Raw genomic sequence first — 26485 nt, 5'->3', positions numbered from 1 at the left:
CTGCTTTTGTCTTGAGAGCTGTCCAATGAATTCCTTATTTTTCATTTTTGTTGCTAACGGGAGGTGAATAATTCAGTCAAGGAACCCGTGGCCGCTGGGTATCCCCAACGATACTGGGAGGCTGCGAGTCCAAGCGTGCATAGCAACACCATGGCAAAGGCACTTGGTCAGACATCACTTTTTTTAAGATACCTGAACATGAAAATAACTTTTATCCCCTCCCCTCTTTTTTTGTAATGGCAACTTCTACCATTCAATGACTACTTATAAGAGGGCCAGATTTGGTCTGGTGAAAATGTGTGGCCGGCTGACCAGATCAATTACTGTAATTATTCACTGCATTTATTTCCACTTCCCAGTCGTCTTGTCGTTTACATGTTTCATCAGGTAGTTCCTCTTGCTATTACATTCCTTGAAAACAGCCATAGTCTCTTGGCAAATTAGTATTACACACAATGCTCATTTCCACTTGCCCCCCTTCTCCCAACTTTTCTTTTCTTCGTGTCTCCATTTTACAAATGGACTGGAAAGGGTCAGACAAGGGTCATGCAGCAAGAGGTGTGTTCGGAAATTCACTGTGACGCCTAACAAAACTGTGTGAGAGAGTGTTGTGTTCCGGTCACGCTCAGAGAGTATTTCCGAACGACTCGAAAGCTAAGCCACATGTTTCCTGCCATCTCCTGGTGCAATGTAAAATAGTTTTGTTTTTGTACTTTTACAATACAATAGGATTGTATGACTGTCCGTGTTTTATGTTATGTGTTGTATTTATTATTTACTTATCACTGTTGTGCTAAGTCCTTTGTTACAGCTGCAGCTGTTGTGAAAGCTCTATATAAATCAGGATGTATTTTGTACTTTTCCATGATGGTCAAGAGTGCTGACGAGCCACGCATAATTGATTCCATGCCAGAGGCTGCCAGCCAGTCAAAATTTATACATGGGTCACAATTGGCCCCCAGATCGGACTTTGGATAACTTTATTTCATATTTTTTTCCTACATTCAACAAGAATCAACTTATTGGAAAAAATACAATAGAATGCTTTCTATAAATACGTTCACCTAATATGGAACACAATTGAGGTTAGCAGGTTGGTGTGGCCCTCGACAACCTTTCCAGTTTCTCGCATGGCCCCTTTGGAAAATTAATTGCCCACTTTTGGTATTGAGGGATCATAGCTGAGGTGGCAGGGCATCTGCATGGAAGGTTAGGTGTTACCACGAAGGATGTAAGGCATCTGCGGAAACATTTATCGTGTTCACACTCCAAATGACGTTATTTCTTTGTTTTGTTGGTTTGGATGGGTCTAAATTTGTTGAATTGCTTTCTTGTCTCTGACCTAATGGAAAGTGTCGGTTGTTATCAGCATAAAGCAAAGCAACGGTCATTAAATGGTGCCACAGAGAGAAAGACAAGGAAAAGAAGAAAGTCGTGGCTTAATTAGCGGTGACAGCAAAGGTGTAAGATTTAAATTCAGGCCTTTAATGTTCCTCTTTTATCGCTCCTGCCAGGCGAAGTCTCTGACCGTCTCCCAATTAATACACATGCCGTTCTCCGTGCATATTCACCTACTCCTTGGAAACTCACACGCGAGCCAAGACATACCGGTACTCGCACACGCATACACACACAAATATACATGGAGAGTCCACTCGGCATCTGCCTCACACATTCCCGCTTCACCATAAATCAGTCAGTGATCTGTGCCATCTGCAGGCAACCCTTAAAGTATATTGTGTGTCTTTTCATTGTGAAAGTAAATTTGATATTTCTTGCTTTTTAATCACTCTGATCCTGTTATAGTTCAACTCAAGTTCAACAGCTGTCAAACACGTGCATTTGTAATTCTTACGTGTCTTTCCCTCGGTTTCAAGATGAATCTGCATCCCACTCTAACAATTAAAGTGACGCAAGAAAACTGACAATGTTTCAATCAGTTGATTAAAAAGAACAATGTACGAAATGTTAAAATGTCTACAACAAAGAAAAATAAATGAAAAATAATGGATGAAAGAAGAACAAGCGTGCCTTTTAAACTATTCGCAATATCAGATTTTCACCGGCCATGGAACACAGCCCAAAGTCTGTATAAGGCAGTGGTTCTAAACCTGGGTTCGATCGCACCCCAGGGGTTCGGTGAATCGGTCTCAGGGGTTCGACAGAGCCTCTGCCATGGAGGTTAAGACATACCTGACTCAACGTGTCAATTAGTTATGATACGCCCGCTTGGCCATCACTGACTGCAGATGATCACATGACATTGCTTGTCCAATCAGTGCTGCGGGAAATTTAGCACACTCAGTAGTCAACGTGTGACCGCCGTGATAGTACGTCATACAATTTTTAAAAAACGTATTCTTGTGTCTTGAAATTTTATTTACTTTTTTCTGTTTTTAATAAATTGATTTCTTATGTCTTGAATTTATAAAATGTCAGTTTTTTTTTTTTTTTTTACTAATGAAGGCTTCGATGAATGTGCATATGAACTGATTGGGTTCAGTACCTCTCACAAGGTTAAGAACCACTGCTATAAGTGCTGCAATGAATGAACTATGGTTCAAATCTTATTTCCATTGGTAAATGATTGTCCCCGCAACCCTTGTGAGCATAAGTGGATCAGAAAATGGATGGATGGTTTTGCAAGTGTTGTGTGTGTTTTTAGTGCCTTTAATTTTCCTACAAAGTCACACAGGTTAAGACAAAGTCGATGTTCTCCCTGGAGTGTGTGTAAACTCTTGAGCTGTCACCCTCACTGTAATTACAGAAAGATCGCAAACTCAGGAAAAGCAATACCTTTTGTATGTGTGTCATCATTACCTTTTCCTAGTCCACACATGCTGGCATTTTCTACTGTGTAATTTGGATCTGTCTCATTTCTCTGTAATGAGGCTCTTTTACGTCCGTTTCTTTTTTCCAGTATTTTTTCATTCTGCTTAGTGGATGTATGTGACACCTGTCCCTCCTGACATTGCAGACTGTCTAGTGAAACAACGGCACTATACTGAAACCTTGCGGGGCCTGTCGACCCATTCCTGCTGCAGCAACACTACATGAGGTTGCGCTAACCTCGTTTTGTCAGTCTAATACAATACATGCACTGTTGTTTTGGTTATGGTTTGCATGAATTTGAGTTGGAAACGGGAAATAGACACAATCACAATCGTGTCTCCCTTTAATTTATTTAAAGGTGTGTGTGTGTGTGTGTGTGTGTGTTTGGTGGTGGTGGGGGCCGGGGGGTTATTTGCACGAATTGGAGGGGGTTGCTTTCGTTTGGATTCTCAAGAAGGCACAGCAACAAATGACCTGTCTCCTGTAATTACGGCCATGTTAACAAGAAGTGACTTGTTAATTGTTAAATCGCTTTAAAAAGAATTGTAGCTTGTCGTTCCCTTTCTTGTGTCTTTCTCTCTGTTGTCACATCACTGTGTTGATTTAAATCACTGATTGTAACTGTTTATTGCCTATTTTAATATCTATGGATATTTCATATCTTGTGCTCTTTTTCACTGTCCTAGTGCCCTAAGTCATTGAGTTTATGTTTTCCTTCCTTAGTCCGCCTAATGTTTTGGTACCAAATTCCAAGCATCTCATGAAGTTGTTCAAATCAATAACAGTGACTGTCAGGGTGGACTATAAACTGTGATATAAGATTTATGTATCTCGACTTGCTTGCGCATGTTTGCTCTTCTCACGACATCCTTTCTCTTCTTTTCACACACACAGTGGCGCCCATTCCTCCCTGGTCTGAAATATGAAGTGATAGACTCAGCCTTCATCTCATTATATGCAGGTAAAAGTTTCATTTAGTTTGGATGCATTTAAAAAGTGAGCTCTTCTCGTAGGACTGTTTTTCTGCTTCAGAAAACGGTATTTATTCTCACTGGGCATTTACGGGAGTAGAGAGTGGCACAGTTATTAACTCAAGTTTACTGTACATATATACATACATCCAGGAGAAAAAAAATCAACTCGTTTAAAGGTAAACTAAACAACAGGGCTTAAATTGCATCAGTTATCTATCCATCAATTTTCTGTACCACTCACTAGGGTTGCGGCTGAGCTGTAGCTGATCCCAGCTGACTTTGGGCAAGAGGTAGGGTGCACCATCAATTGGTCACCAGCCAGTTGCAAGGCACTGTATAAGTGACTGTTTGTGTGTTCTATTTGAACCAAGCTCTTGCCGCTAAATTGAGATTCTGTCCATTCGTGTCAAGCTGTTGTTTCATGTCACTAAAATGTGCCTCCGTATTGTCTCAACACGGCCTTGTCACAAGGCCTTGGTATGACACACGATTTTCCTTCTTTTTTGGAGGGAAACTATCTCTTGTCAGATTGTGTGTAGAAAGCGTACAGAGATTTTCTCTACTCGATTTCTTTGCTCAAAGTGTCCTTTGTGGCACACTAAAGGACTTTTGTTGATGAAGTAATGTGGGACACAAAGAATAGGAGTTGGTCACCAGGACTTTGTATCTGAACACAAAAATTGACACCGATTTGAACCTAAAGTCGTCTTGTGTGCGATAACAGTGTTGTTATTTAATACAATCCATATCATTATCCCGTTCAGAGTCACAGCCGCGAGCATCCCAGCTGACTTGGGGTGAGTGGCGTGGCACACCCATGACTAATTGCCAGTCATGCCAAACACTGCACGTTTAACTGACGCCCATATTGGTATGTGTCCACATTGAAAAAAAAAATTGAGTCGTCAATAGTCCAATCACTGAAGATCAATAGCCAGTATATTGGATGACATTACTGAAATTTTAAAACACCGACACAGCATCAGTCCAGTCATCCATACATTCTAATGCATATTTTAGATAGATAAATATCCACAATCCTATTTACAAATAATGAAGTTGTACTTAATAGTAAAAAAAAAATAAAAATCTTAACTTGGTTACAACCTAGGAATGCTCAACTGATTTTTTTATACCCCCCTCATTTAAAAAAAAAAAAAATTACATATTTGTCAATATATAGTCAATTTGTATGCAGGTGGAGGTGCTTGTGAGCTGGCTATTGATTTGCTGTGAGATGGAAGTACTAGTACATGGCTGCTGAATGACCCTTGTAAGTACATTGCAGCACCACATCAGGACAAAGACGTTATCCACAGACAGACAGACAGACAGAATGCTAAAAGGCTCCCTAGGTACGTTTGGGGTCATGTACACGCTCGTCACAACTGGCTGCGTAGTCCGCACCTTCACTTTGGTAGTTGATTTTCAGTGTCCCTGAGTATAAATTACGTATGACTTGACCTTTGACATCTTTGAGTTAGATAAACGGGTAGTTCTTGACCTCCTTGGGGCAATGATATGTGAAATATTGATGAGATGGACCCTCCAGAGACATGGACATAGCGAACCAAGGTCATACCCTGAATTCTACATAAATAGAACATATTCTTCAATGGGAGCCAGCAGATATTTAAATAGGTCAGACCCGGTGTTGTCGTGGAAAGCAGGTATGGAAACAACAGATGTCTGATTGCCCTGAAAATAAATGTAAAAATTGGTGCCCTTTGTTTAATATGTGTGCACACCGGGACTGTGCACCACCAATCTTAATTCCTAAAGGATCAAAATGCTGCTGACCAACCTGTTAATTACGTGGCTTTTCTCCCATCAGGCCTCGCACCTGACGTGCCATTAATCACTCATGCCTCCTCCTCCATTTATCCTATTGATTGGTGTAATTATGATTCTCCTCTGCGCTGTATTGTTTTCCTTCCAACTTTTTCTTTCTTCTACTTTGTTTCTCATTTTGCGTCTTTCTCTTTGTTAGAGCTTTTACACTCAATCCACAACATTTTGCACACCCGCACAATTTGCAAAAAGATCAAACAGCAATATTGAGCGCTTAATAGCTAAGGTTAGCTACCCACAGGTTGGCTGGCTATCCCGCTGTTATCTTCAAGTTTTGGGGCAATGGCAGGTACATATTATGCAACACTGAGCCATGGCTTGATTGTTAGTGGCCACCAGGATGAGTCTATCATCATCCCTTGCCTGTTCTGTTGAAAGGCTGATACGAGGCCAGGCAGTGTAGTCCGGTGACTCCCAAAACTGAGGCACACCACTGTGACATGAGAGATCACCAGGCGTTCCCCGAGAAATGATCTAAATTCACTTAAGTCGTAGTTGTTTGAATGGTGAAGTGTTACCTGAAACAGAAGCATTGCCTGTGTAGTCACCGTCGTAAATCTTTTATGATGTAACACTTTGATTCCATTTCCAACGCGTGATGCTTTACCTTGGATGTCCCACTGTAATTGAAATGATGTGTGTATGACCAAGTCTCTTCGGGTGTAATGGTTTAGGCGCCTTAATTCCATACAGCCAGCTTGATTTTGGTTCCCGTCAGTGTGAAAGTTAAATGTTCGTCCGTCTCTAATCTCTTCTGTGATTAACTAGACACCAATTCCTTTCAGCTTCAGTCAGCGGGGAAGGCTCCACAAACAGAAAATGAATGGATGGACTAGTATGATAAGTGAAAATTATTTTTGTATTATCTGTAGATTGTCCTGTACCTCTGGATTTTTGATCCATCTTCTGCTATTGTATCTCATTCGATTGCACAGGTGTTCCTTTGAAGGGTTTGTGTCTCTTTGTCCTTGCAGCTACACTTTTTAATGCTTACCAGTGATAGTAGCAGGATGACCAATTTGCATTTTGTTTGTCCTTCGAAGACCTGTGAGTTAATGTCTTCTTAGCCATGGTTTTGCTCTCTGAATCTTTCAGACGAGTCCAGCCTCAAGATGAACAGCATAGACCACATCCCCCAGACCTTTGCCAGTCATGTTCGCCTCCCAGAGGACTCTCTGCCCCAAAAGATGGAAGAAGCTGTCACCCCGCAGCACGGAGCAGATATGTTGAAGCCAGACCCGAGGGATACCTTCTATAGCAGTAAGACTGTCCATCAGTTCAGATTTTCCGTTGTTTTTGTTGGGGGTGCTGTTGTTGTAGCATTTAGGTCATATAGTTTAATCTGTGTTCCCTTTATGTATGGTGCTAAGCAAATTAATGAGCGTTTAAACCATCGAGACTGATTGTCACAAAGACTAATCACAACGCGCTTTAATGCTTCAGTTTTAGTGAGCTATCAGAATTTCATCATTTTAATTTATAAAACAAGCATAACATCCGACCATAACTATAGTTATTCATCTTAAGAAAGGACTAATGAGGTTACTTTTTGTAACTGGTAAATTTATCTAATTCATGGATAATAACGTTAAATAAAGAGTGTCAACAGGGGTATATTAATCATTCGAGAAACATCAGACATAAAATAGCAATGCTGGTTGAGAGCAGTTGTGGCATAAAACTTCTATATTTCTTAATGTTACATTGTTGACCTTTTCTGTTTTTCAAAGTATTTTTCTGAATAGAGACATCATCTAATAATCTGCTCTTTCTTTCAGCTCCTCTGATCGAGTCCTCCCGTCTGGAAAATGTTCTGCCTGCCTGTCTTTACTCTCCCACCTATGTCGTCAAAGATTTCCCCATTGCCAGATACCAGGGCCTGCAATTTGTAAGTGCCCGCTCAATCATCTTCCCGCTGGACCACCATGCTTGCCACTCACCATGTGTAATGCTGTATTAATTGGCTGAAACGATTGCTCAAATCATCTCTGGGGGTCATCAGAAGGGCATCCAATTATAGCAGCCTTTTGTAGATGAATTTTAACCTGCTTTAAAAAGTAGAGAGTGGCAGAGAGTTGAACAGGGAGGGATTCATCTGCTTCTCTCATAACTCAACTTTAGTAAGATGGAGTCAATGTGGAGCGCTGCTGCCCCCTGTCATAAGATGTAACTTACTACAGTATTACAATAGAGAAAAGTTGCAATTTATTTGAATAGCGTACTGGTTAAATTATCTGCCACTTACTGTTTTCCAGGTTTATCTGTCATTCGTTTACCCAAATGATTTCACCCGTCTCACACACATGGAGCGAGAGAACAAGTGTTTCTACAGAGAGTCCCCCATCTACTTAGAGAAGTATGTTGATCAAAAGGGAATCGTCTGTTTAGCTTGACGCATCCAGCTATGTAATCATAAAAGTCATTATACCGCCACGACTTAATTAATGTAACCTGTTAGCGACTTCTACACAAAAAGGAGTAATATAACACGGAAAAGAAAAGGTGCTTGTGCAGCTCAATGTTCTTTGGTTTTTTGTTGGGGTTTTTTTGGTACCCTTTACAAATTATTACAAAGTCGAAATGCAAATCAGGCCATAACATTTTTTTCTGTGTATTCAACAAATTGATATATTACAGCAGGGGTGGGACATTAATTTTGCAAAGAGGCCACATGAGAAATTGGATTGCTTGCCGAGACCCAAGCCAACATGCTAACTACCACTTTGTCTTTATTCTTTTTAATGTATTTAAAATTGCCGATTGGCTGGCAACCAGTTCAGAATGTATTCCGCCTACTGCCCAAAGACAGCTGGGATAGGCTCCAGCACACTCGCGGCCCCCGTTAGGATAAACAGATTAGAAGATGGATGGATGGTATTTAGAAAAAGCATTTTATATCTTGTTGAATAAAGATAATAGTATGTAGTTATAATTACCAAATACTGTACACATTTTAAACATAATTATAAGCTATCATTAAAATTCCATGCTTACAACAGTAATTATGTGCACCAACCACCAACCAAAATCAGCCGTTCCTAAATAGGACTCCCAATAAGCAGGAAATATATTATTATTATTGACAGTGATGAATAATGCTCCAGTGATGACTTATAGTACAGCCAATATGTACAAGTGTTTGTGCATAGTCTTATCAGGCAAAATCTTCCCTCCACTGTGCAGGAAAGAAGAACATTGTTAACATTAGGACCACTTTTGTTATTTTTTTTACTATTCTCTCTTTTTGGAACATTAGCTGCTAGAGGGTTTGGAAAAGTCAATAAATATCGTGAAAATGTTGCTCACTTGGGAAGACAAGTCGTATGTATCTTTTGTTCGCTACCGAGCATCCACACATGTGCACATACAATAAAAGCAAAATTTTCAAAATAAAAGCATCACATCTTTTATATTTTACTTTGACTTCATCATCACTGTTAGGGCCCATCATAGACGGTGGGCGGGCCGGATCTGACCCCCGGCTGTACTTTACCTAGGTTTACATTAGAACAGGATGGCAATGATACCAACGCACTATATTTTTCTGTATGCCTTCTGCACTATGTGTGCTTGCAACTCAAGAGTGTTGTTTTTCGGTCTTCAAGGTTCGGCTTCTACAAGTACATGAAGATGGATGAGGAAGAGGATGACAGGTCATTCTTCTTTCCCAACCCAGATGGTAATTTACTGCTAGCTCTTACTGTAAGACCAGCATCACTATTTCTCACTGTATGCCTCCTTTATTTGTCCCCAGATTTCCTAGAGGAAGATGAAATGGTGGATGTGGAAGATGAGGCAGAAATTGTTGGCACACAGTCACCCAAAAAGCCTCTTCAACACAGTCAGACAAGCCACGCCTCCAAGCCCTCGCGTCATCACCCTCAATTTAGACCGACGGGTAAAGATGTAGAGGACGATGGGAAGGATCCTGATGAGAAGGAAAATGGTGCAATCAATAATATTGTAAACCGCCGAGAAAGGAGACCCTTTGGCAACAGAGATGAGGAGATGGCTCAAACAAAGGCGAACAGGAGTCATGATACTCGAGAGGCGCTGTCAGAACTCCAATCCAGGATGCATCACTCTGACACAGATAGCGTCATCGCTGGCCGCTCGCTGTCGTGGAGCCATAACAGTCATGCAAGGCTCAGCCCAGCTAGCAAAGGAGGAGGAGAGGACATTGAGGGTCCACCTCAATTGACTAGATCGCTCCTTTTTCCCAAAAGGTCCTCCGTCCCTGGTCTTGCTAGTCGTGCCAAACAAATCCTGAGCAACTCTGCCCACACCAGCAATGTCGGTGACAATAAAAATCAAATCTCTGGAAGCAAGAAAGAGAAGACGGAGGAGAACAAGATCTACATCACCAGGCCTCGGCCCAATAGGGAGCGAGAGAAGGAGAGGGAGCGGCGTCGAGAAAGGATGGAAGAGAGGGCATCTCGCCACCCACGTGAGGTATTCCCTGGGGTCTTTCTTTACCAAACTGGGAAGACCACAAGACTGGTCAAATTTGGTGACAAAGGGCATGTTGTGGGGGTTAAAAGCGGTGGAAGGAGTCCAGTAAGATCCCCTCAGCTGTGGCCCAATCCACTCACAAAAGGGGGAAAGGCATCTCCTCACAATCAAAGCATCAACATTCCAAATGGAAGTGTTCAAAAGTCTGCCGACAGGGCAACGGCTCGAACACAGCCAGATGAGAGACTGAGCAAAGGGCACAACCTCGCTTCAAAGTTAAGTGCCACAACCGACCTTCCCAGCAAGCCACACTCACTCACCCCACGGTCTCATCACCAAGACCCCACCCAGCATTCTCCTCACTGGCTCAACTCCACTGAAAACCTCCGAGGTCAATTGCGAGTCACCTCTTACCTCAGGACCACCGAGATCACAGAGTCGCAACCGGACCCCAACCTGGCGGAGCTGGAACAGGACACAAACCGCTCTAATCCTGACCCGGAACCAGAACTGGAAGAGGGCGAGATGTCAGACTACAGCTACGAGGAGGTGGAGGTGCGGCCAGGTTGGGCAGAGGAGAGCATCAACTGGCAGAGGACCTTCTCGGTGAACCCAATGGACTTTGAGCTTCTGCGCTCCGACTGGAATGACCTCCGCTGCAATGTGTCCGGTAACCTCCAGCTGGCAGAGAGCGAGGTGGTGGATGTGCTGGCTCAATACATGGAGAAGCTCAACGAACGCAACGGCGGGTAAGAACGACACTTGAATGCTTAGGAGTAATGGACAACGAAGTGTGGGCTATGTCTTCCTGGTAACCTGCTAAATGTGTTGTTGTTTCTGTATTGCCTTGATTGGCGTTTCGAGTGGTGTTGAATGTAATGTCCTATAATGAGAGGCATTTCCAGTGAGATAAAAAAAACATAGTTTGGTTGTTATTGCCATAAAGTGCATATAAATGCAATGTTGGGCTGGCTTATATATTTTGCCCCTAAACAATAAGGCTAAATAAGTATGAGAAATTGTCTTTCAGTGTGATGCATTAAGTAGACATTATTGTATAGCTCTATCCAGAAGCATTCCAAAAATGTTGCCTTCACAAATGCATCTCGTCACCCGCATTTGCACGCCATGAACAATGAAAGTTGAACAACAGAAATAATAATAACTAAATAATAGCGTTTGGATGGTCAGCTGATATGAAACAACTATTGTTTTTTTAGCAAATAATCATTAACGTTGAATTTTATGCCTGCAACACGTTTCCAAACAATCATTGCATTCTGTTTTTATTTCTGTTTAACACAAAGTCCCGACTTCATTGGAATTGGGTTTGCACGTCTAATTACATTGTGAACCTATACTGTAGCTTATAAGGCATCTGTCTCGAGAGTGTACGACGTTGATGAATTTTCTGCACAAAGTTAAACAACGCTCTTCGTCTGTATTGAAAATCCAGTGCATTGTTCTGTTCCTTGTCGTTTGTCTGCATCCGGGACCTAGGATTTATACCCTGCTGCGAATCATCAATGTCGAGAAGCGACGAGACTCTGCCCGAGGGAATCGCTACCTGGTGGAACTGGAGCTGATGGAGAGGGGCCGCAGTGTGGTGCGACTGTCCGAATACATCTATCTGCTGCTCCACCGAGGCAGGCAAGTCGAGGAAAGCTTCGAGAACACCGAGAGCGCTCCGGCCTCTTCGCCGGCATCGGGCCCCTCCGCTGCCACATCCAACTTCAGCACTGCTCCACACTTGCCCCCCACCAAGTCTACCTCGCGGCCTGGAGCCACAGACTGGAGCACAGCCTTGGCAAAACCTCTCCTCTGTCAGCCAGTCATGCTGCAGTGGAGGAAAGATGTGATGGTGCACTTTGTGGTACCAGGTCAGTCAGAAAACCTGCTGTTGGAATAATCTGAGATGTCACAGATACAGGAAGGCAATATTGAGTCACAGTGTATAATACTGTAAATTAATAAGCAAATGACGGTTCAGATGGACTTGCTGCTCGTCCTCATTCTCGTGTTCTGCTCTGTCAGTGAAGAACCAAGCTCGCTGGGTCCAACAGTTCATTTCTGACATGGAAAATCTTCATCATCAAACCAATGATGACAACTTCAACATCATCATTGTTGACTTTGAGAGTGTCGACATGGATGTGGAGCAGGCGCTGAGAGACAGCAGTGTTCCAAGGTGTGTCGTGCATCTTATGCAACCGACATTGATATCTCATACGGTAAAATCTCTAATCCAGTTTAATAGTCAATGTAGCAATTGTTTGCTTTGTTTTCCTTAGATACGAGTATCTAAGGAGAGAAGGGAACTTTGAGCGCTCAGCAGGACTACAGATTGGAGTGGATACCATTGAGGTGAGATAAACAAACACAAAGGGATAGCAGGCTGGAGGCGTGGGCAGAAAAAAGGACTGTCTGACACTGACCATATGGCCTCTACTGGCTGATAGGCACAGGGGGAAAAATCCCTCGTACATCATACATTAAATCTATGCCCTTGGTTGTTTATTTGTTGACGTCTATAATAAAGTTGGACTTGACTTTAGATGACTTCCTGCTCTCTTGTATTCCTTCACACTGACCCCAGTCTTGTATTAGAAAACGGTTCGATGCCATTCTGTCCCTTATTTGAGGCATGTACTGTGTGTGTGCGTGTGTGTGTGTGTGTGTGTGTGTGTGTGTGTGTGTGTGTGTGTGTGTATATATATATATATAAAAAACACCTCCCCCCCCCCCCCACACACACACCACACACATAAATATCCATCCATCCATCCATTTTCTGATCCGCTTTATCCTCACAACACAAGGGTTGCGGGGGAGGGGGGCGGGTGCTGTAACTATCTCAGCTGTCTTGGGCAGTAGGCGGGGTTTACCATGAACCAGTTGCCAGCCAATCGCAGGGCACACAGAGACGAACAACCATCCGCACTCACACCTAGAGACAATTTAAGATAAGGTAAGATAAGAAAACCTTTATTAGTCTCATAATGTAGAAATTCCCAATTCACAGCGTTCAACCAGCCTACGATGCATGTGTGAGGAACCGCAGTACCTGGAGAAAAACCATGCAGGAACATGCAAACTCCACACAGGAAAGCCGGAGCTGGAATCGAACCTGTTACCTTTGCACTGTGAGCTCGATGCGCTAACCACTGGCGCACTGGGCCACCCTTAACAGAATTCCCACAAGCTAGCCAGGAGTTGAACCTAGCCTCTTCTGATCCGTAGTGAGACGCATTATCTATTGCACCACTAACTACATCCATACAAATATAAAAGAGCCAGAGAGAGAGAGAGAGGTCAAATAGAAACATGCACTTGTCTTCGTAATCAATTGATTAGTCTGGGGTTTAGGCTAGTACCAATTTGGACATTTCTATGCTTGTGACACTAAACAAATAGTTGAGCGTGACTGTGCACAAAGGAAGCACTGGAAAGGAATAAAGTTATTGAATGAGTTTGGCGTTCAGTACCTTACCAGCACTGACCTCTTGCGAGTCAGGCCCTTGAACTCAACATTTGTGACCTCGGCCCTCACTAATTTTCGTTTGGATGAATGTTCCAACATTACCATAGCCCCAAATCTTAAAATCTAAAAGCATTCCCACAAGAGTGGGAAATAATATCAAAGACCAGAATGTGTGATATCTTGATGGTGGTCTCTCACTTAAAGTAAAATTTCACCTGTCGACCTCGTACACTCGCAAATCCATACTGACATTTGTGCTAATTCATACTCTGTCCAAGATACTGCAGGTAAAATGACCGTTTCTCTTCCTTCCGGCAGGATAGCCACAGCATTGTGTTCCTATGCGACCTCCACATTCATTTCCCCCTAAACATCTTCGAGAGCATCAGGAAGCACTGTGTTGAAGGACGCCTGGCTTTCGCTCCCATTGTTATGAGACTTGGCTGCGGGAGTTCGCCACAGGAGCCTGACGGTAACACGCAGAAATCACCACTCAACGTCAAAATATCAGAAATGAATGCAATGAACATTCGCTTTGACTTTTGACACAAGCTCATTTTTTTTGGACGGGTGTATACGTTTTCACAGGATATTGGGAGGTAAATGGCTTTGGTCTTTTCGGGATCTACAAGTCTGATTTTGATAAAATTGGCGGGATGAACACAGAGGAATTCAAAGACCGCTGGGGGGGAGAAGATTGGGAGCTTCTGGACAGGTAAACTTGACTAAATGCCAAGGAGTTATTTTAAAAGCTTTTCATTTGTTTCCCTTATTCATCGTTGTCTCCATGTAGACTGTAATGCCCCTACAATACAAATTTTCACTCGGTGATAAGTTGTGCCTTGTTGCTGGATTATGTATGTATTTTCTGTAGCACCAACCATGTTCAGTTGAATGTACGTACTTACTACTTACAGGTATATGCATTTTTACCTCCCAAATACTACGGACTGGGATGGTACATAAATCGGTGTGTGTTACTGTTAAAGCATACCGTGTTTTCCAATGCATTTAAGCTCTTAACAAGTAGTTTGTTTGCCAAAGTATTGGAGGCAATTTACTGTAGATTAGAAGTTGCGTTCAGAGTAGCCATAATAGGCTAGATCTGATGAACGCCTCCGCATATTTACAAATGACAATCTTCTTTTTGAAAGGATTACTTGAAGAATGTACTCGATAAATGCTTTGTTTCTCTTTCCCCGATGTCTACAGAGTGCTGCAGAATGGTTTGGAAGTAGAGAGACTACGCTTAAGAAACTTCTTTCACTACTACCACTCCAAACGTGGAATGTGGAATGCCCAAAACAAGAAAACTGCAAAGGGATAATGCCGCACCTGAATACTCATCTACCTACAGATCTACTAGTGAGACTGTGTGAGAGAAAGAGCTGAGAGGGCTTGCTCACAGGTGGGCAGCGTTTCAGCATCCTTTGTAGGCTCGTCTGTTTGAGGGAACAAAGTCCAGATGTGAACCATGGAAGTGAGCTGTTTACACGGATAATCCGGAGTAACTTTGAATCAACAACTGGAGTGCTTGAAGGAAGAGAATTTGTAGTTTTCTCCTTATTGTTTCCCAATACTAGTGCAATGTTTTCAGAAGAACTGGAAAACAGCTGTTCTTCTGTGTGTATGAATGTGTACTTGTATATTATAAGTCTGTGTGTGTGTGTTGGGGGAGGGGCGGGAGATTAAGAAAGCACCTTTTTTTAAATGAGGTTATGCTAATCTCAGATATTTTTTCTAGGATGTGCGCACATGACATTCTGAAGTGAATGTGCATCATCACGCCCCAGTAGAGTCCATTGTAGGGTTATCGCTCAATAAATTATCTCCTCACTGGCTATCCTCATGTAAGTGGCCAGTATGGCAAGGTGCTGACGTTCTCCCGACACCTAATATTATGAGCCCTACGTAGAAATATATGCTTCATATTTTCATTCCGTGTCACACCTGTACTTGTAAAAAATATATATTTCTAATATACTTCAGTCGCTAGCTTCCTGTCTCCTATTAGTGTCATATTGTTTTGTACAGTCGACACTTTCTATGAAGCTCTGCTGTTTTGTACACTGTAACTGGTGTTTTACCATCAAATTCTCTTTATGACATTTCTTGTCCATTTATGACAGGTCTTGTCTCATGAACTGCATTTGTTCTGCTCTTAGCTCCCTTCACTAGAGTTTTTGTTTTTTGGTGAGTGATTATAGACACACTAATTGTGGTGTTTTTAGTTCTAAAACACTGGTTTGTGAACAGTTTATACTTATTAATATTTATAGCCTCCATTCCCTCCAGAGCTCCAACCTCAAATAGAACATAAAACTCTAAGGAGCGAAGAAGAGGACTGATAATTATGTTGTTGTTGCTTTGAGACTTTTGTGTTGAAAGTTTTGGATTTAAAGGTTTCAAAATGTTTTTTCTGTAGATGACACTTCCGTGAAACTCAACGGAAGTGAGAATATTTACTTTATCACAAACGTGTGCCTTCATCTGAGTTGGGCTGCAGGCAGTTTTTATACGGTCGTATATTACTACTGACACAAGAAGAATAGGACCGTTAAAAAATATTTACAAACGGGCTGTAAAGTCACTATAATTTCAGTTACACTATCACAGAAGGAGCAAAGGTCCTTTGCCATGGATTACTGACATCTGTGTGTGTTTGCCGTAGTAGTGCATTGAACGTGTTGTTACAGACCAAGGGACTACTGAAACAGGACCAGAGTGTGTAATGGAGAGTCACTGGCAGCTGCAGTTCAACAGGGCCCCACCGGTTCCTATTAGCTTTCCTGGAGGCCGGGATCTTAATGCCTCAAGTATGATGAAGAGTGGCTGGTGAGCTCCGGGGCTGGACTCGTACGAGTAATAGTTTATGATTTTTTTAAATTTCCCAAGTGTGGGACGAATAAAGGATATCTTATCTTATGATCTGTTATTGACTGGATGATTGTTAAATGCCCTCTTTGCCTCTACTGGAAAAGGTCTAAATTACATAAGGTCATTTAACATTCACAAGGGGCAATTTCAAAAACAGAAGAAACACTATAATACTAGACTACACACACACACACACACACATATATATATATGAAGGAGATTGGTGTAAAATAGGTATATACATTCCAAGGTAATTTCTGTGAAATTGATTTGTAGAGAAAATGTTTTCAGAATGTATCGTACTTTTTGTTTGTTTTGGGATATAAAAGTGTATGCATACGACGACATCATGTTCTGTTTTTTTTTTTTAATGACTGCCTTTGGTCTATGCATCGAGTATTTCATTGACACGTTCAAACGTCATCCATAAGAAAAGGCATGTGCCGTGTCTAGCCACATGGGGGCTGTCCAGCCATCCATATACGCAAGTCTTGTGAACGTGTCCTCATCTTTGAAGAATTGGGCAACAGGGGGAACTTCGAAGAGGTTTCTAAATACGCGTCACCAGCAAGACGTGAGTCTAATCTCACTGCGTCTCTCTAGCAACCACATGCGCCTGAACTGATGACATCTCTCGTCGCGGAATGTTAAACGTGCCAATGTTCTTTAACAGTCACGTAGAAATTGGCGTTAGAATCTGTTTTATTTCTTTTTAATTGAGTGCATTGTGGTTTTACTGTAAAACAGGATCCTGTTAAACTGAGGTTATAACAGAGAACGTTTGTAACTAGCAAAGTTTGTGTAATTCCTATTTTGACTCACAATATTTCTTTTTTTTCACAAGTCTTAGTGGAGAAAACAATTGGACTGTATTTCACAAAGGAGGTAACGTGCATTTGTGTCATGTAAATTGAAATCATCAATCAAAGTGTTGGACCCCCATGTCAACATTGGTCATGGTGATAATTCTTCAATTCTTTCCTGAGTGTGCAAACACATGACATGACGCAAGTGATATCCTGACTCCAGTTACACGCAATCTGGATGAAGCAATGTTAACCCGCTTTTTTTGCACCTCATGGCCTTTGACTCAAACAGAACATGTAACCGGTTCACACTCATGTCTTTGCGCTGGAATTTTAATGTGCTTAAGGTTCTATGCTGCCAGCAACATAGAAACAAAATATTAATTTCCTCTTCAAATTTTCGTTTACTTTTAGTCATAGAGTGGAGGGAACAAGCATTCAATACCCTGCTGATTTTTTAAGTTTCCCCACTCACAGGTAGAGGTCTGTAATTTGTATCAAAAAGGTACCCTTCAACTATGAGGGACAGAATCTAAAACACAACTCTAGAAATTCTGTTGATTTCAAATAATTTGCATTTTATTGCGTGATATAAGTATTTGATATATTTCAGACAAACAGAACTCAGTATTTGGTACAGAAAGCTTTATTTCCAACATAGATCCAAGGGTTTCAAATACTTCTTCACCAGGTTTGCACACACAGCAGCAGGGATTTTGGCCCACTCCTCCATACAGATCTTCTCCATAGCGTTCAGGTTATGGGGCTGTCGGTGGGCAACATGGACTTTTAGCTCTCTCCAAAGATGTTCTTTTAGATTTAGCTCTCGGGACCGGCAAGACCACTCCAGGACTTTGAGATGCTTACTTAGTTATGCGTTTTGCGTCGTTGTCATGCTGGAAGACCCAGCCACAACCCATCTTCAATGCTCTTACTGAGGGAAGGAGATTTTTGGCCAAGATCTTACAATACATGGCACCATACATTCTACCCTCATTACGGTGCAGTCATCCCATCACCTTTGCAGAAAAGCATCCCCAAGAATGACGTTTCCACCTCCATGCTTCACAGTTGGGTTGGTGTTCTACTCATCCTTCCTCTTCCTCCAAACACGAGTGGAATTTTGACCAAAAGGCTCCACTTTTGTCTCATCAGACCACATGACCTTCTCTGGATCATCCAAATGGTTCTTGGCAAACTTAAGACGGGCCTTGACATGCGCTGCTTTGAGCAGGGGGACCTTACGTGCACTGCAGGATTTCAAGTCATGCCTTTCCTATTGTCCTGTAGTCCATCCCATTTGCAGGTCTACAATTTTATCCCTGATGTCTTTGCACAGCTCCTTGGTCTTGGCCATTGTGGAGAGGTTATAGTTTATTTGATTGAGTGTGTGGACACTTGTCTTTTACACAGGTAACAATATCAAAACAGTTAATATGGGTAATGAGTGGAGAAGAGGAGGGCTTCTTCAAGAAGAACTAACAAGTCTGTGGGAGCCTAAATTCTTACTGGTTAATAGGCGATCAAATGTGTATGTCATGCAATAAAATGCATGTATTTAAAAAAAAATAATTGACTGTTTTTTGTTTTAGATTCTGACCCTCGTAGTTGAAGAGCACCTTTATTACATATTACAGACCTCTACCTGCTTTGTAGGTGGGAAAACCTCAAACATCAGCAGTGTATCAAATACTTGGGTTACTTGGTCTCCCCAATGTAACAATATGCAGGTTTATGCTGTGGTCAAACTCCACCCCTAGATGCATATCTGCTAGTGTTTACTTTTTGATTCACTCCATTTAATAGCACATGACCTGAAACAACACTTGAAACTAATTTTATAAAGTTAAAAAAAAGATTGATGAGTAGCTATGATTCTAAAATCTATTGACCTAAGCAGTTCTCTGAAGAATACGCATCAGTGTAGACAAATACTTATTTCATACCCTCTTGAAAGTTAATCTTATAGATTATAGACCTCTGACATCGTCACAAAGGCTTCCAAGATTCAACCATTTTTCGCAAAGATTTAAAGAGTTGAGTTCAAGTGGGGCGGCCCGGTAGTCCAGTGGTTAGCACGTCGGCTTCACTGTGCAGAGGTTCGATTCCAGCTCCGGCCTCCCTGTGTGGAGTTTGCATGTTCTCGCCGGGCCTGCGTAGGTTTTCTCCGGGTACTCCGGTTTCCTCCCACATTCCAAGAAAACATGCGTGGCAGGCTGATTGAACACTCTGAATTGTCCTTAGGTGTGACTGTGAGCGTGGATGGTTGTTCGTCTCTGTGTGTCCTGTGATTGGCTGGCAACCGATTCGGTGTGTCCCCCGCCTACTGCCCGGAGACAGCTAGGATAGGCTCCAGCACCCCCTGCGACCCTAGTGAGGATCAAGCGGTTCGGAAGATGAATGAATGAATGAGTTCAAGTGAGGACCACCACCTTACGCTGCCTCAGACAACATGACAAAATAAACGCAGTTAATATCAGCAACGGGAATTCCCTAAATAGGACTGTCATTTAAAAGTGTTTTACCAGCATTTGGTCTATTTAACCAATCGTAATTTATCTCAACTCATCGGAAGAGACACATGAAGTTCGGCACAGTAGTACGCACTTTGCGAGTCATAACATTTCCAAGGACGGTTATGTGCTCCGATTGGCTGGCTTTCATTCAGTCATGCCCATTGATTGGCCCGTTAGTTACTTCCGTGTTGTCATTCTGCATTAGACCCTCCTTCGCAAACCCACTCGCTGTTGCTGAGTCGCTCTCACATTCGCTCATCTCGTCACCCTGAGAGCAAGCGAGATGACTTAACGGAACGTTTTCTGCGGGAATTCAATTAAAAAAGTGGTTTTGGTAGGTGGCTGAGGGTTGTATTTATTTTTATTTGTATGAAAAACTGGCGGAGAGTTCAAAAGCGAGGAAACGCAGAGGCACGCATACGCTCGTTGGAGAGAAGTTTAAATATCTGCGTTGCATGTGAGAATTAAGGTAAATCGGGACTTGCAACTCCCCGACTTCCGAGTTAGAAATGGACAACATACGTCACATTTCATCATAATTCTTCGTTAATACACCGTCGTGTGTAGCTGTGAAGTTTATCGAGTGGCTTGTTTGACAAATGGTGTGCGGTATAACCGGTTTATCCGGCTGGCCAGGAGTTGCGAGGTAGTTTGACTTCCAGGTGAAGCGCCACGGACGAGTGCAGCTCCACCGATTAAACGGGAGCCTTTTCACCATCATGGCTGGAGTGAGTAATGCCCACCTGAAAACCCTTGAGGACCTGACTTTGGACTCTGGCTATGGAGCGGGAGACTCGTGCAAATCTCTCAGCCTGTCCTCCTCCAAATCGAACTCCCAGGCCTTCATGACGACCCCTCACCGGGGCAACTGGTGGTATTACTCGGGCTCCATGAACAGCAGGAACAACAGCTGGGACACGGTCAACACTGTCCTCCCTGAGGACCCGGAGGACATTTTCTCCAAATGTCCCCGCTTGCCTGAACTGGAGGAGTTCCCCTGGACCGAGGACGAGGTGGGCCGGATCCTGCGTAAAGTGGCCGAGAGTGGCACCCCAAAGGGCGGCCACGCACCGGCGTTTAGCTCGGAAACCGTGCGGCGATTGTCCGCTCTGCTCCGAAAGGCTCTCATCCGCATCTCGAGGGAGGCTCAGCGGCTGAGCGTTATGCACTGCCGCTGCACACGCTTCGAGGTGCAGAGCGCCATGAGGCTGGTACTCAGTTGGGCCCTGGCCGACTACTGCGTCTCGGCCACGGTCAAAGCAATCTCCATGTACAGCATGAGCGCCGGCGAGATGCTGAGGAAGGGCAAATCGGCTCGTTGCGGCCTGACCTTCTCCGTGGGACATTTCTTTCGCTGGATGGTGGACACTCGCATATCTGTGCGTATCCACGAGTACGCCGCAATATGCCTGACCGCCTGCATGGAAGCTCTGGTGGAAGAGATAGCTGCCCGGGTGCTGATGAGCGACCGGAGTCACCCGGGGCCCGATTCGGGGTCATCATGTGGCCCAGTGAGTGTCGAGGCCTTGGAGGGGGTGGTGAACAACGAAGCGGAATTGTGGGGAGTCCTGCAGCATTACGAGCACCTGATCTGTGGGAAGAACGCAAGCGGTAAGCCCGTTCGAATGAATGAATGAGAGCCTTCAGTGTGTGTTGCTCTGTGATGACATCCAACATACACCTAAAAGTTTTCCTCTCACAGCGTCTCCCTTCAGAGTTGTGCTCACCACTTTCCACTCATTCACCTTCCAATGCTTGTGGAAACACTTCAATGGGGTCCTGGCTGGGTACAATAGCAGCCCTTTGTGTGAGACATTTGATGAGTTGTTTCTAATTTGACCTGGCAGAATGGGAAAATAACAATGCCGAGCTATATGATAGAACAAAGGAAGTGTTTTTTATTTTCTTTCATAGAATGTCCTGCGAGAAGAAACGATGTCTTTGTGACAGCTCAATTTGATTGTATTGTACTGTAGTGAATTCTCTCTCCTCCCAGTTCTCATGTCACACCACCAATGCTGTGCAGGTAATCATGTTGTGGTTTGGGAGTGCTTACAGGAGTTTTCTCTATTGACGCTGCCTCTCATCCTCTTGCTGTGCTTGCAGACCATCAATTCTGTTTTCAAGTTGTTTTCAGGATTGGGCTGTATACCAAGGGGGCATTGCCCGTTTCGTCCTGAGCAATGGCCAAGGCCCAGAAAACACAGATTGTTAGGGGGGTTGGGCGGGGCGGTGTTCAATTAACCTAACCAGTGAAATTGTAATTTCTGAGTCGTTTCAATAGAACCTTTGTTTACTGTACATTAGTATTTTTTAAATGACATTCTGATGATCTTAACTGTCATACAAGTGTAAAAAGAAGTTAAGCCTTTTATGATGAGACACTACTTTGTAGAATTAAAGTACTCCCATAACTTTTGATTGATTGATAGATATTGAGATCGAGACAGGTTTATTGAGGACAAGTTGATATTTTAACCTCTTTAACTATCATTCAAGCAAAATAGTAAATGGAGTGCACTCTGTCACTATACTTAGCAATTTAACTTAGTTCTCTTTTCTGGGTCCATTGGCTACCCCGGTGTTGACTCAATTTAGAGCCTTTCTTTGTGGCCTACTACAAGTTCAGTGGAGCAAATATTATTTATGTATTTATTGCAATACAATGGCCTTTTGTTGTGTGATCGCCTGACTGTTAGCCTAGGAGTAAAACAAATGCTGGGAAAGCTGTCCGCATTGGCTTAACACACTCACATACAGCACAAAGAGGGGGAGGGACATTTACTTGACCAAGCCGTTGCTGTAGGGCTGCAATTAGAAGATGCTTTCAGTCTTCATTGAGCATCTTTCAGTGCAAATATGCAAGCCCTCCATGGCCAATGAGAGAAGGAAGGAAGGAAGGAAGGATGTCAATGCTGCTAATTGCTCAATCGATTGGCAATAAACTATATTCTGCCACTGTACAGCCATGCCCCGCAACTTCTTACGTATGCATATTTGTTTCATTGGTACTTCCTGCTCTCAGTAATTATTATTCCATCACAGAAGAAGTTAAAGCGGCCTCTGTATTTAATATTTAGACAGATGTCTTTTGGTTGGGCTGCTCTCGATTGACCTATTTTAGTTGGTTCAGTCAAGTGTGCGCATGCGCACACATCTGTCCACATCTGTTAAAAACAACAGACCATTATTCTGACCACACCGGCTTTTTATAGGTCTATGACTGGGTTCCCCTAGCCACATGCCCTTTTACCGGCTTACCACCTGACACCCCACACCCAAACAGTAAGACCTTAGCCTGCCTCTTTCCCTATTCTGCTTTTGCTGATGTCCCCACAACAGTCATTATTTATAAAAGCAAATATCTACTTTCCGGCCTTCAACATGATAATTCCTGAATGGGAGGGAAGGCTGCTGATCACTCAGAAGGCCACATTCAGAAAAAAAAAATCTCCACTCCTCTCTTGATTTCTCTTCATTTTGCCAAATTTTTCTCAGGCACAAGCTCACATCTGGAAGTCCTTAAGAAAGCAAGGACTTGCCAGGCTCCAATAACAATTCTGAAAACTCCCCTTATGCCTCTCTCGTGCTTGGTTCTATCTTCTTATTTTGTATTCTTTGCTCATGCATTCACATCCATTTCACCTTTAACTGTTTATTTCTCCTTGTCTACAGGGAGTGCATTCTTGGGACGTGCCAGAATTGTATTCATTACTCACACATTCGCTTGTTGTACACATGTCGACCCTGAACTTGTTTGGTCTGCCTTTTATCTACGTTCAAATGGCACCGCAGCACAGTTTGAACTCATTGTGCAGCACCATTGTAGTACAAAATCCATTTGGCATTCAGTTCTCCCCGCAAGCAGAAACAAGCTCTTTCTGTCATAGCCTGTCCTGCCTGCACCGTGGGGCATTTTGCTATGGATACAGCTTCACTAATGGACAATGGGAAGGGAATCATTGTTTTGTATTCTTTGTGATCATACAAACATCAAGTAAACCCCCGATTGGCTGTTACACTGAAATAGTCCTCTGTTTGCAGATTTCATACTGTAGCCTACAGTGGAATGTATTAACATGCAATCATGCGATAGTGTCTTTGCAGTGCCACTTCACTCAAGCATGACTGAGTTTGTGTTTGCATTTGAAATCTAATTATGTAGCATGTTTTATAGCGGTCTTGTATTTTGCATACTGTTCTTCCAAAGGGCAATCATTCAGCACACCTGAAATAGTTTTTGCAATTTTATGCTGCTACTCGCGCCTTTTTACCGTTGGTTACTGTAGACACAACAGACTAGTCGTATTTCAAATTGCATTTGAAAGGTGATGTCAACTGGCAACTGCAGCACAATGTCACATGCTGCATTGCCCTCCGCCGTGAGCTAGTTCTCCACCTGTGGGAGGCTCAGATGTGTGCGTGTGTGTGGCTGTACATAAGGCAGGACCTCACTGAATGGGAGTACTGTATTCATAGCATGCAACATTGACCCAGATAAATAAACTTTGGTCTGCTTCGGTACTAACAAAAATTGTTTCTCCTCCAGATTTTTAAAGGTAGTTGAAAGGCAATGAGTAATGGATTTTGGGGCGCAGGAGAGCTGTGTGTATGTTGTTCAGCTCAGTATTTTCCAAAGTATGTATTTAGCCCGGAAGGCGGCGTGGGAACAGTGTGGAGAAAGAGGCAAGGAGAACATCCCAGCGCTGTGGTCGCACAGATGGGGAAACCAGCACTCTGAAAATACACTGCCCTACTCTGCACATCTGGAATCAGGATCAGATGCAGTTTTGGAAAACATTTCATGGCTTTAGTATAATGGTGACATAGGCAGTGTACTTTGTATGACACATGCATGTCCAACACGCTGCAAATTTGACGGGACAACAATCGTGTATTCGGTTTGAAAAACGCTGCACAAGTTGCAAGTTATATGGCTTCAGTGAGTAATATGAGGTTAATCCTCTGAAGATACTGCAGTTTATTAGTCTGTCTATGCACAGGCTCTGTCTTGGTTATGTTTGTATGGTCAGTCCCAGAGCCACCAGCACACTGATGGTGCATGTCTTTGTTAGCTCTGGCTTCTGGTCTGAGCCCAGCTGGAAGAACACAGACTCATTGTATTGCTGTTTTGCTCATGTGTTTTATTGTGCTGGCATGTGGGTTCAGTATTTGTGTGGCTTTGGACTATTTTTGGAAGACACACAAGTCTTTCAGAGATATGACAACACACATGATTTCTTGGGCCTATGACAGACCAATGACAATGACATTGTTTAAGGAATGTCCCCTTAATTTATCGCGATCTTGGTTTCTTTTATCTTGTGAACTAATTGTATGTCTTCAATGCTCATACCAGCGTGACTTACTCGACCTGGTCTCTAGGAAATATAAGACCTCATTTTGATGACGTCACACTCCTCCCTATGCATTTCGGCTAAATCAGAGTCATGGTTCTCATTGTTTACAGTAAATCACTACAAGGGCGGAAGAATAAAGCTGACAATGACAGATACAGAAAGCGAAAGGATACAAATGGAGGAACAGAAATAGTGGTAACAGTCTTAAAAGTGTCCTTAGATATATCTTGATTAAGCCCTTCATGACAAATTCTTGGATGACAGCAAACCGAGTTTTATTCTGTAGCCCACATTGGTTTTGGGCTTCCTTTTCTTGTTTAAATTGGAAACCGTGCAGCTAGTGTGCATTACCACAGCGTCCTGTCTATGGCTCTTAAGGCACTCTGTCCAGTCCTGTAGAATGAATTTTCAGCCTGGGTAGCTAATAGGTAAACAAGAGTAAGAACCAGACGGTTGGAGGGTGACTCGGAGACTGCAATACTTCATGCACCTGTGTTGTCATCTGGATTGGTCATAATAACTCTGCAAAGTAGAGTCGTTCACAGGAAACCAGTAAGTATCAGAGGTTAGGAGTCATGACTTTCAGTTGGCAAAAAGGGTTGCAGTGCTTAAAAAAACACTGCATCCTTTCTATGATTGCACACATATAACCCATGGCAACATGCAGTATCTCACTTTCCCACTCAGCTAAAAAAAAATTCTCAGCGCTGGGCAGAGCAGCTGTAACACGTCAAAGATACATTCCATTTTGCACACATGATTTGTTCTTATATTCACAGTATTACCATCTGTGTTATAAAAAAAACAAACTTTTTTTTAAAAATCCAGTCCTTCATAGGAGGCATGTCCAGTGAGTACTTATTCACCTTAAAATAACCTTAGTTGTAATGCATAAACTGCAAGAGAGTATTCGTTCACTACACTTACATTGAATGAAGGTTAATGTAATAATCATCAATACTGCTTTGAGGTAGCATCAAATGCAAATAAGCATTTACAATAAACTGGTGGAGGAGAAACTGCACAATGCACTACATTAAATGTACACAAAAACAGTTTTTGGTTTTTTTTTTTTAGGTTAAGGAACTCAATATTTGTCTCGGTTGACCGATATGAAATACCGGTACTTATATCGTGAAACATTTTTTTTCCGCAATATCGCCCAGCACGACAAAGCACATTGTGTTTAAAACAGTATTTAATTAATCTTTACATTGAACAGTTTAATTGACTTTTTTCATCGTAGCCATGCCTTCTTATTAAAGATTAAGTATCATATGTGAAAATATGGGATTACCTAAATTCAGCCTTTTTTACTTGGAAGAAAGAAAGAACA

At 42.6% G+C, this 26485-nt stretch overlaps 2 protein-coding genes across 3 annotated transcripts in view; both read left to right on the top strand.

The window, feature by feature from the left end:
* Positions 1 to 16809, top strand: part of b4galnt4a (beta-1,4-N-acetyl-galactosaminyl transferase 4a) — a 209985-nt gene extending 193176 nt beyond the window's left edge. Inside the window, exons 9-20 of the mRNA XM_052060029.1 lie at positions 3727 to 3793; positions 6753 to 6917; positions 7436 to 7545; positions 7913 to 8013; positions 9263 to 9336; positions 9412 to 10858; positions 11610 to 11989; positions 12144 to 12297; positions 12401 to 12473; positions 13909 to 14062; positions 14179 to 14305; positions 14803 to 16809. Of these exons, the coding sequence (XP_051915989.1) occupies positions 3727 to 3793; positions 6753 to 6917; positions 7436 to 7545; positions 7913 to 8013; positions 9263 to 9336; positions 9412 to 10858; positions 11610 to 11989; positions 12144 to 12297; positions 12401 to 12473; positions 13909 to 14062; positions 14179 to 14305; positions 14803 to 14917 (2967 nt within the window). The 3' untranslated portion in view covers positions 14918 to 16809. The remainder of the gene's footprint in view (positions 1 to 3726; positions 3794 to 6752; positions 6918 to 7435; positions 7546 to 7912; positions 8014 to 9262; positions 9337 to 9411; positions 10859 to 11609; positions 11990 to 12143; positions 12298 to 12400; positions 12474 to 13908; positions 14063 to 14178; positions 14306 to 14802) is intronic.
* Positions 16810 to 19984: 3175 nt separating this feature from the next.
* The window catches only part of abtb2b (ankyrin repeat and BTB (POZ) domain containing 2b), a 46450-nt gene continuing 39949 nt past the window's right edge, over positions 19985 to 26485 (top strand). The window contains exon 1 of one of the 2 annotated variants that reach the window (XM_052060034.1): positions 19985 to 21400. In XM_052060034.1, coding sequence (XP_051915994.1) covers positions 20509 to 21400 — 892 coding nt within the window. In that variant the 5' untranslated portion in view covers positions 19985 to 20508. The remainder of the gene's footprint in view (positions 21401 to 26485) is intronic. The other variant, XM_052060035.1, reaches the window with a different exon arrangement.

The sequence above is a fragment of the Hippocampus zosterae genome, chromosome 3 (genome assembly GCF_025434085.1).
Source record: "Hippocampus zosterae strain Florida chromosome 3, ASM2543408v3, whole genome shotgun sequence".
Lineage (NCBI taxonomy): Eukaryota > Metazoa > Chordata > Actinopteri > Syngnathiformes > Syngnathidae > Hippocampus > Hippocampus zosterae.
The sequence above is the reverse complement of the archived record's forward strand: the minus strand, read 5'-3'. Positions and strand labels throughout refer to the sequence as shown.